Raw genomic sequence first — 10336 nt, 5'->3', positions numbered from 1 at the left:
GAGAGCTGTTCAGCAGGAAGGGCCGAGGCCTGGTCCATACCCTGTGTTCTTTCGAAGTGCTCAGGTGTCTAAGGTGGAGCCAGGTGTGCAAACCTTGGTCTGGTTCTCTGACCTGGGTCTGCCCGGTGCTTATTCTCAGCGACTCTGGATCTGCAGAGCTACGCATCCCTTCTGTGGGCGGATTACCGTATGCTCTCGGTAACGGGAGAGTTGCAACAATGACTCAGCAGTTTGAGCAGGCCCTGTTTACGGCCATGGCTGCAGGGCTGGTTCTGTCTTTATCATCAAGGGTTGCAGGTTTCTGCCTGTAATTTCTTTTCTCCAGTCACGAGTTAGGAGGTTTAAAGGGCCTCAGATCTTCTGCCCAGTTCTCACCACTGGCCCCTTTCTGGCCACATTAGGAGGTCTCATTGGAGGCCCAAGTGAGTTCTTCCCAACTTGATCTGCATTAGCTGCAGTACAGCTGCCAAAATGGTCGGGCTCTGGAGGCTCCTTTTTCTGACTCTCTTAGGGAACAGCCTTCACCTAAACCCACATCTCAAGGAGCCAGGTTCAGGAACTTGAGATCAAAGTCCTGTGTCAGTTCCTCAGGAACATTACCCAGCAGCCTCTGCTGTGGAGATGGTTGTTTCCTCTGTCCAGCCAGGGCATGCAAGAGCACGCATGAGTCTGGCAGGTCTCGGGGTGTCCTCTGGAAAGTCTGAAGCTCAGAGAGGCTCACCATTTGTGAGCTTCAGCCATCTTTCTGCCTACACTTGGGCGGTTTCCACCGGGGAAGCTGTGTTTCTTGGGTCTCTTTCTACAGGCACAACGCTGCAGGAGAACCGGCCATGCCTAGCGCATCTGTGGGATCCCCCAAGGCTGTCTGTATTCTAGAATGCATGCAGCACAATAATTATTTAGATCAGTTTTGGTTTATAGCATTGACGCCAAGCAAATGCCCAACCGTTTATGTGTAATTACTGAGTTCTAAAAAATGATGCTGTAAGTGGCCCTTGCCAATGTGGTATGGCCAGGATGCCAGATATAATTTCCCTTAGGTGAGAAGAGATGGCTGAGGCAAGGCAAGACCTGTTAAAACTGCTCAGTGTACCAAATACTACTACTACTACTACTACTACTACTACTACTACTACTAGTAATATTAATAAATAAAGCAACCCATCTCCCAAGGGACTTAGTAAATCTGTTCCCACATCCCACCTAGAAGAAATGCAAGAGAACACCTTCTCCAGGATGAAATCCCACATTTATTATTCTTCCATGTGCATAGAAAATGGCAGTGAAGTGTCCTGTGAAAGAGGGGGATGAGCATGGCGCTGCTGTCACGCTGGACTTTGTGCTTCCAGAGTTCACTACTCACTGAAAACAGAGGGCGTCAGAGTGTGTTGTCAACTGTTAACAGTTCCTCAGGCTTCCCGTTTGGGCTTTAAGCTGTCAGTTCTTCAAATCTCCTTTCAAATGACACACTGCATTACAATTGATGGCACTTAACCAATGTGGCATTTCCATATTTACACCAACAGAAGGAATTTTTACAAGACATAATAGCATACAATCTTGACATTTAGTAATAGCAATAAAACATGAAGGGCATCCATTTTATTATTATTTTTTTCTGTACAAACTATCTGAACATAACTTTATTCACATTAAAAAAATCATCTGTCATTTGATTTGACCTACACATACCCTCTCATCTCACCCACTTCTCAAGCCTCTCAGCACGTCACCCACACCTTCACCACTAGAATCTACAAGTAATTAGATCTAACACCTACACAGAGCGTAGAAAGTCCTCTCCCAATGGTTTCCTCACTTCCCTGAAAATTCCTCAAAAAAGAAAAAAAAAACAAACAAAACCTCTTCACTCATCCCTTCCACTTCACTTTCACGGTCACCATCATCAGCAAGACGGACTCCCCTCAGTCCAAGCAGAGTCAGAAGAAAATCGCCCTCGGCAGGCAGCCGTCCTGATGCTACACCCAGGAGTCCGGGGACCCAGGGTACTGTTCGGCTCTATAAGAAGGTCGTTTAGTGGAGTAAAAGTCTACGTAATTTGTGGTTGATTTCAGTCCATACTGCGTTGAGTAATCAGTAGAAGCTGGGAAGTGAACTCGGTCATCACCATAAGGGTCTTCATAGCTGCGAGGAGACTGCAGGTACAGTCTGTAAGCGTCCAAGGTCTTCCTGGTGGAGTCATCTTGATAGTACAGCTGTTGGTGCTGCAGATCAGACGGAAAGGGAAACAATGAGAACGCTTTAAACCACACAGTTACAGAACTCTGACTGGGCTTCCAGACTCACAGTTTAAAGCACTTTGTGGGCTAAGCGGGGAGGAGGCTGTCTCAGGTGCACTCAGGTTTACTCACAGCAGGGGTAGGCTCTGAATTAAGTTTACAGGCAAGCTGGCTTTGTTTGCTCAAGTGCTGTCCCCAGGCCTCAGCAGAGTTGGACGAGGTGGCTTTTGCACAGGGAAGTTATGAATGTCATAGATGCATTTGAGGGCTGGGGATTTGGTTTTAGATATTTCAGACAACTGTAATTATGGGATTGAAGTTTAAAGCATTTACTTCCTGGATAAAGATTTGAAGCCATCACCCAGTTTTAAAAGAGATAATGTGATTTGATGAACTCTGCTGTACAGTGCAGTATTAAAGGGGGAGCCATCTCAAGGCGGGAAGATGACAAAATTAGCAGACACGTGAGCAAATGATCCTGGAGTCAAGCCAGTGCCGCCACGTTCCTCTGAAGGAAGCATCACACGTGAGCAGCCACACAGGGACCCCGGTCCAGCTCCTTCTGCTGTCTTAGCTTTGACCTCACCACGATGCTCTCGAACTATCACAGTTCTTATGCTGTCTGCACCCCCCACCCCCTGCACTGAGTAAACCATCACGTTTATCACATAGGCACTGGCCTCTCCCTCATTCTAAAGTCACTGGTGCCTCGCAGTTAAAAAGCTACTTGACTAACTTTACCTCCTCTTTTAAAGGTAGAGTTAGATTTGTTTTGACTTAAAAAGGCATCAGCTGGGTGTGGAGGTGCAGCCTGGAGTCCTGACTCTCCCCAGGTTCAAAGGGGAGGGCCATGTTAGCTCAAAAGTCAGAGATCAGTGGAGCAACTGTAAAGCCCAATCACCAATCAAAACCACCTCAAAAAAAAAAAAAAAAAAAAAAAAAAAAAAAGCACGGATTATGAGTCCTGTGGGAGATTCTTTTTCTCTCTCCTATCAAAATGAAGAAGATTATGGTTTAGTGGGTGTGGGTGTGGGTGTCTCAGAACATCCTTATTTGGAAGGACACCATGCAGTTCTGGCTGGGAAATCCTAGTTGTTTTGTGGTTGAGATGGTGTGGCAGTAAGGTCCTGGTTGGTAGGTCAAGGCCCCCCAGGAAGCAGTCTGGGGACTGCAAGCACAAGGCCCTCATTAACGTGGGCAGCAGGCTCCAGGGTGAGGAGGAAGTCTTGGTAATGGAGCACAAAGTGTACAAAGAGCGTTGGGATCAGAGTGGGGGCTGTGCTCACCACACCCAAGATGGAAGCCACTTCATAGGTTAACAGAAAAGGGGGTGGGGAGAGTGGGAGAGGGAAACTATTGGCTACAGAACATGCCCCAGAGGACTCTCAGAATCTCCGTCAGAGGCACGCAGTCTCAGAAGCACTGATAGAAACCATTTATCTAAACCATGTGCATGGCACCGGGGCTGAGGAGCAAAGGTGGAAACTCCTCAGGCCCTGGATGAGGCCCAGCTCGCACAGCTGGCCCCTCGCTGTGTGACTGCTGGTCAGCCTTCCGTAAACGATGGTACAAACTCACCTGTAGCCGTCTGTTTTGTTCTCTTGCTGGTGAGGAATAGGAACTGATGTATATTGGTGAAGGTTTGCTGGAGCCTGTAAGAAAATATTTTATTAAATTAAAACTAATGCTTATGACACTGGTCCACAGGGTTGTGTGGGTCCTGTCTTCCCTAGTGCCAGCGCAGGCAGAAGGGCAGCAGCCCAGGCCCCCGGGTCAAGCTCTGGTCAGTCTCAGGGATTTCTGCAGTCGGCTTTGAGCAGTAGCACAGCTCCTTGTGCTGAGCTGGGGACTGTCACTCTTCCAGGACCCTGAACCACACACAGTGTGAGTCAGAGAGATGGGAAATGTAGCATTAGTGAACCTGGAGCCTCTGGGCAGCCATGATTCAGATCCTGGCGACTGACTGGAGAGGGCAGGCTCAGGCATGGGTAAGGCAATGGGGCTACCCAGAGGCACAGTCTTGGGTCTGCCATAGCTAAGCAGGTTGTAAATGAAAAAGAACTTGGTAATTCAGCGGCAAGTGTCCTCCAGAGTCTAGAGCAGACTCCTGATGACATCACTAGTCGCTCGTGGATTACTGCTAAGAGTAGCGAAGGCTTTAATTTTTTTTTAAACAAGGAAAATAAAGCATCCTCCAAGCAAATTGGATTTATTGAAGCAAGCAGAGATAGAGGGTGTGTGCTCAAGAGGCCGTCTGCACAACGAAGCCGCTGCTGCAGACCCGGGGCCGCCTGCATTTCAGCTTTGTGTGTGCTCCCTTCTGCACAGAGCTTGCTGTTTGAAATGTAGCATCTGCAATTTTCTGAGCTATTAATTGCCATGGTAACAATAGTCAATTAGTAAATAGCCCTGTGAAATCACAGATTCAAAGACAACAACAAAACTCAGACCCTCCCCCAGCAGCAGTTAAGCTGCCCACAGCTCTCACTTATTTCTTTTAAATAAATAGGAATTCTCCATCCCCCGTTTTCCTTTTTCTTCCTTCCTTCCTTTCTTTCTTTTTTGAGGAAAAAATATCTTTTACTTTCCAGTAGCTCATGACTTGTTTGGAACCTTTGGAGTAGTTTTAATTCCTAAATCTTGGAGAATGGACCAACCAGCTTTTGGGCTGGCAACTTTAAAATATTTTTTCACGCATATCTTTCTGAACAGGATATAAAAGTAGTAACACTACAATACTATTTTTGTTCTTAAAAGTAATCATATGATATATTCTAAATTCACTCAAGCTCCTCCCCCCACGTCAATGGAGTAGGTTGTTATCAATCAGTTTGGACTTAGAGAGGAGCCAGTCTGGAGAGCACACGTAGCTCAGGCAGAGCCGCATAGGACCCTCACTTCTGATACACAAGGATCTCTTGCTAGAGCGGGAGGCGGACAAGAGCAAAGGGAATGGCACTTGGGGCAGCCAGACATGATCACCAGACCTAGCCCTCTCTTTAATTTGGGGTCATTGTATAACTATATTAGCTTGATTTATTTAAAACCAAGCAGAGAGGGCAACAATCCAACAGCAGCAGAGAAGGGACCAGGTGGTTTGCTGCTGGGACCGAGTTGACATAAGCACAGGCTTGTTCCCAGGATACTGGCTGAGCACCCAGATCACACACCCAACTGGCGTCTTACCAGGGTACAGGCCTTTATGTGTGGTGTCCCCTTGGCTATTGTAATACTGCATAGGTGGCTGGGTCCTATCGTATTCAGAGCGAGGCTCTCTGATTCCTAACAGTGCTGGTGAGGAGGAGGTGCTGCCAACTGAAGGGAGAGGCAAGGAAGGAGAGGGAAGAGAGAAATCAGAGTGTCAGCAAATCTGGAAAGTGCTCCAGGGAAACAAAGGCTACGTATTAGCAATGCCACAGGAAACTGTCTCTTAGAGGTGCTGGGGACCATGAACACACCCTACATTCCCATCCCAGCAAGGGTGACACCTGGGCCCACACCCCAGCTGCAGCACAGCAGGGACGCAGGGACTCGACCCACCCTTGGAACCCGACTGGAGTAACGTAGGAGCCACGCAAGAGTTACTTCTATTTTGTGGTCACAGTTTACCTGCTTATAAACTACCGCCATTGTTTATGTACAGATGTTTGGTAGCAGGTTTTACAGTGTATTTTAGTTTCTGATCTAGTGTGTCTGGAAGTACCCAGTCCATAACATTTATGCTTCTCTTTATGGTGGTCTATTGTCAGGAGACCATGGGAACCCAGTGGCCTCGGTGGCTTCTGATCCCAGTCTCCTGGGCCATACGTCTGACAATGATTAGCCATGACTAGCCATCTACTCATGGGTCACCTTTTGGATAATTTTTTTTAATTTGGCCAGGAAGGTAACGTGAGGTTTTTGTAATCCTCCTCACCATCACCATCACCATCATCGGCCATATCTTTACCCAATTCACGTGAAAGCAGTGGCCCTCCAGCCGTGGCCTCTCTGCTCTGCAGAGCCAAGCCTTCTGAGGGCGGGCCCGGGAAGGCAGTGCTTTTCCTGAGCTGTTGGGTGAGCCACGTGTGTGCTCCTTCAGCTCAGTTTTGGGAAGATGGCAGGACAGAAGAGGGCTGCTTCCCTTTGTGAAGGGAGACAGTAATGAGGCAGCAGACATGATCACAGGCACAGCCCTCATCGGGGCTGAGAGATGGTGGTCAGCCCCAGACAGCTGGCAGACAGGCGTGACACACGTCTTCCCTCTAAATAGAATACAGAGGGCTACCTAGGGACCAGGGTGGGGCCATTAGCACTTCTGCTGAGGTCCCAGTGGCAAATCCATCACACAGTAGCTGTGTGCTGATCTGTTTGAAATGATTCTGTGCTTGCACTGAAGGCCCGTCCGTGCCTGGCAGCCACCTCTCCTGTTTCCCCTGACATCCCTATCCCTAAGTCCTGGAGTGTGCTGAGTAGTTTCATAAGAGAACGGTATGAGGACTTGTCCAAAAACAAGAATTCTCAGTGAGTAAAACAGCTTCTAATTTTAAAAAGAAATCACCAAATAAAGCAAACAACAGGGGAGCCCGGCACAGCCACAACCACCCAGCCGAGAGCCCAGGCATTAGTCTTTTTGTCCACATTTATCCACATGAGCAATAGGACTGTCAGAAGCAGCACGGCTGTCTACAACAGATAATATATGTGTCAGAACGTGTGATTTAAAGCCAAATCAAAGTAAGAAGCATCACTTTTCCTGTTTCATCCAGGTAAGAATTACATTTTCAGGACTGTTTGACTTGGCAGTGTAGGTGAAACGTTCAGCTGAGCTCTACAGATGAGTGGGTGCGACAGTTGCCAGGAGTCCAAGGAACTTTCTGGAAGGCCACATCAGGAGGTGGGGTGGCTGGCCGGGCGGTGTAAAGGTGGGGGTGTGTGTCTGCAAAGCAGCCAGGGGCCTGGGAGGTGCCGCTGCAAGCTCCAATGACTTGTGTCCCAGGAGCCTGTTCCTAACAAGTTTCCCCAAGAAAACTAAAACCAAAAGCAAGCAAAACTCTACCCAAAGCAAAAACAGCAGCAGCAATAACTCTACTTAGGAGACCTAAAACGTATGCAAAGCTGGCAGAGAGCAGAGACAGTCCTAGTCAGGCAGTGCATCCTCCTAGACTCTGCAGCAGGTTACTGTCCAGTTGGTCAGAGCAGATGCCAGGGCCCCTCCCCTAGTGTGGTGAAGCAGCATCCCAGTGTGGGGACAGCCCTGGAGTTTGTTTAAAGCTGCGTTACCTTTCCAAACGGAAGAAAGTTACAACGCTTGAGTGCGACTCTCAAAGCAAGCTCTCAGGGAGATGGGTGGAGCTGAAGTGACTTAATCTGCTCATGCTCAGTCACCCCTCGCCCTGCGGCCCTCTGTTCCTTGCTTTCTTCCCTCCCTCCCTCCCCTCCCTTCCGTGTGTGTGTGTGTGTGTGTGTGTGTGTGTGTGTGTCTGAGTGTTCAATCGTTTGTCATACAAATGCCCACTGACCTGACTGAATGACGGGTGACATCTGTTGGTTGGTGGTGGACAGAGAAGGGTGTGATTTGAATCGGTCTCGCTCTAGCGTGGACACAGGTGTAATAAAATGGTTCTGATTCCACCCATCCTGTGGAGTAAAAAAAGAAACAGCTCAACATGAAAGACAGCACTGCATTGCCGTTAGGGACGTGAGCTCTGAGAAGTGCTCTTCGAGCTACAGGTACTCTTGGATGTTACCTTTTTGTAAATGCTCCGGAGGTCCCGATACTGCCACAATGTATTCAAGACCTGGGCTGCCGCCTTCACCACTTTCAGAGAGGATCTAGGGAGAGATGCGGTTTTTAGCATGGCCACTCACCCTGAGAGAGTCAGGCTGCGAAGCAGAAGGGTGGAGACCACCCGACTCTGGGCAGAAGGCAGAATCCCGGGAAAGGCGAGGGTGTCCTCTCACCTTTGCAGCACATCGGAAGCCCCTGAAGCTGTTGCTCACACCCACAATTTCTCCCATCCCATCTCTTTGTAAACCCAGTCTCTGTATGGCTGTGGTATCCAATGGTCAGGCCTCAACCTCATCCTACCTGAGGAGGAAGGGGCCTCCGACTCCAGCCTACCTCTCGTCATCTCCTTTCACTTGGATTCTGAGTTACCACACGCTCCTGGGTTCTGGGTTTATTTTGGGGTCCTCATCTGCCTGACACCTGTCAACCTTCACTTCTATAAATGAGCCATTTAGATGCTGCTGACTCCCAGGTGTATTTTTCCAGTTTGAGTGTTGGCCCTGCAGCCAGCCTGCAACACACACACACACACACACACACACACACACTCTCTCTCTCTCTCTCTCTCTCTCTCTCTCTCTCTCTCTCTCTCACTGGATGTCTAATAGTTATCCCCAAGCACCCAAGTCCAGAGCAAACTTGTGATGAAAGCTTTCCTGCCTGGGTATGGCTTCTTTTGACAACCACTTTGGAGTCATTCACAATACTCTCTTCTCCTGCCGCTCACTTATCAGTAAGACTTGTTGAATTGCTTTTCAACCCTGTCAGCAGTGCTGCTGATGTCACTGCAGCCGCTGTAGCCTAGTCTTTAGTGTGTGTGTTGGATGAGGCTATGCTTACCCTTCTACAAGGGAAACTGACCATGCTACCCCTGCTCACTGCTCTCCAGCAGCTCTGGTTCCATTCAGAGACTGAGACAACCGACCACACCCCCCCACCGCCCCCTTCCCACTGTCAGCAGACCTTTCCCGTCCCTTCTCTCCCTGACATGCTTGCTGCCTTCTCTGATTTTGTCGTTTGTGCTTGTCAGTACCATCTGCCCAGCTCTGTTGCTGTTACTCATTGGGTGCCTCATCTGCCTCGGCCCTGGAGTGCCGTTTTGTGCCCAGCACTGGAACAGCATGGGGCCATGCAGTAAGTACAGGGGAGACGAGGATGTACAGTACAGGGAAACCAAACACAACTTGATTTGCTTTAAGACCTTTTCTTTCTTTTCCTTTTTAAAAAGGATTTATTTTTATTTATGTGTATGAGTGTTTTGCATGTATGTATGTATGTATGTATGTATGTATGTATGTATGTATGTATGTATATGTACCATGTGTTCTCAGAGCCCAGAAGAGGAAGCTGATTCCCTGGAACTGGAGTTATGGGTAGTTTTGAGCCTGCTGTGGGTGCTGGGGCCCAGGACCTCTGCAGGAGCCGCGAATGCTCTTAACTGCGGATCTTTCCAGCCCTGCCTGGTCCAAGCTGCCCCGCGTCATTTGCTTTCAACCAGGGATTAGACTTATATACATATTTATGGGTATATCAAGTACGCATGCCTTTCTACGAGCACAGGCTACTTGGTGAACTTCTAAGAGTATGTAAGGTAATCATATGACTCTGTGTGTGTGTGTGTATTGTGTGTGTATGTGTGTATGTGTGTGTGTGTATGTGTGTGTGTGTGTGTGTGTGTGTGTGTGTGTGTGTGTTGGAAGAAGCCAGTGGAATGGGATCTTAACTTCCTGAGGAGAAGTTTCATTTTCTTAACAGAAAAGGCAGGGCAGGCGGGTTATTCTTGTAATCTTAGAACTCAGAAGACTGAGGTGGGGGATTGCTATGATTTTGAGACCTGGGCTACACAGGGAGCCTGGGCTACAGGATGGGGCCTTATGTGAAAGAGAAAAAAGTAATCAAAACAAACAAACAAACAAACAAACAAACATAGTACATGCATCTGTTACTAATGAAAATCTAAAAATGCAAGAAATAAAAAGGCTGACGGGCAATACTGTCTATGCTGACGGATGGGGCTTCTTGTGGGTAAGGCAATGGCTTTCTGAACCGTTTCTGTATTTTAAGAATTCCTTCAGATGTATTAACTGGAAAGACTTGAAGAGCTGTAATGTGAATCTCAGTACTGCCATTCAGTTAATTAATAAATTGTCCCTGTGCGTGTGCCAGGCCAAGCTTTTGTTGTTAAGGATACAACAGCAGATAAAAGGACAAAGTCCTAGGCACTGCGGCATGAGATGGTAGAAGGTGACTCAAACACAGTCGGTGCCAGGGAGGATGTAGTGGGAATGGTACGTGTGCGTGCGTGTGTGTGTGTGCGTGCACACAC

General features: G+C 48.2%; 1 protein-coding gene across 17 annotated transcripts in view; it reads right to left on the bottom strand.

Moving 5' to 3' along the window:
- Positions 1-1230: 1230 nt before the first annotated feature.
- Pkp4 (plakophilin 4) overlaps positions 1231-10336 on the bottom strand; it is a 202555-nt gene continuing 193449 nt past the window's right edge. For 6 of the 17 annotated variants that reach the window (XM_032903325.1, XM_032903326.1, XM_032903327.1 and 3 more), the window contains 5 exons: positions 7970-8054; positions 7742-7859; positions 5427-5555; positions 3819-3892; positions 1231-2225 (listed from right to left, as the gene is read on the bottom strand). In XM_032903325.1, coding sequence (XP_032759216.1) covers positions 1980-2225; positions 3819-3892; positions 5427-5555; positions 7742-7859; positions 7970-8054 — 652 coding nt within the window. In that variant the 3' untranslated portion in view covers positions 1231-1979. The remainder of the gene's footprint in view (positions 2226-3818; positions 3893-5426; positions 5556-7741; positions 7860-7969; positions 8055-10336) is intronic. The other 11 variants (XM_032903329.1, XM_032903330.1, XM_032903331.1 and 8 more) reach the window with 3 other exon arrangements.

This window comes from Rattus rattus, chromosome 5 (genome assembly GCF_011064425.1).
Source record: "Rattus rattus isolate New Zealand chromosome 5, Rrattus_CSIRO_v1, whole genome shotgun sequence".
In the NCBI taxonomy this organism is placed as follows: domain Eukaryota; kingdom Metazoa; phylum Chordata; class Mammalia; order Rodentia; family Muridae; genus Rattus; species Rattus rattus.
This window is presented reverse-complemented; position numbering and strand designations above follow the sequence as displayed.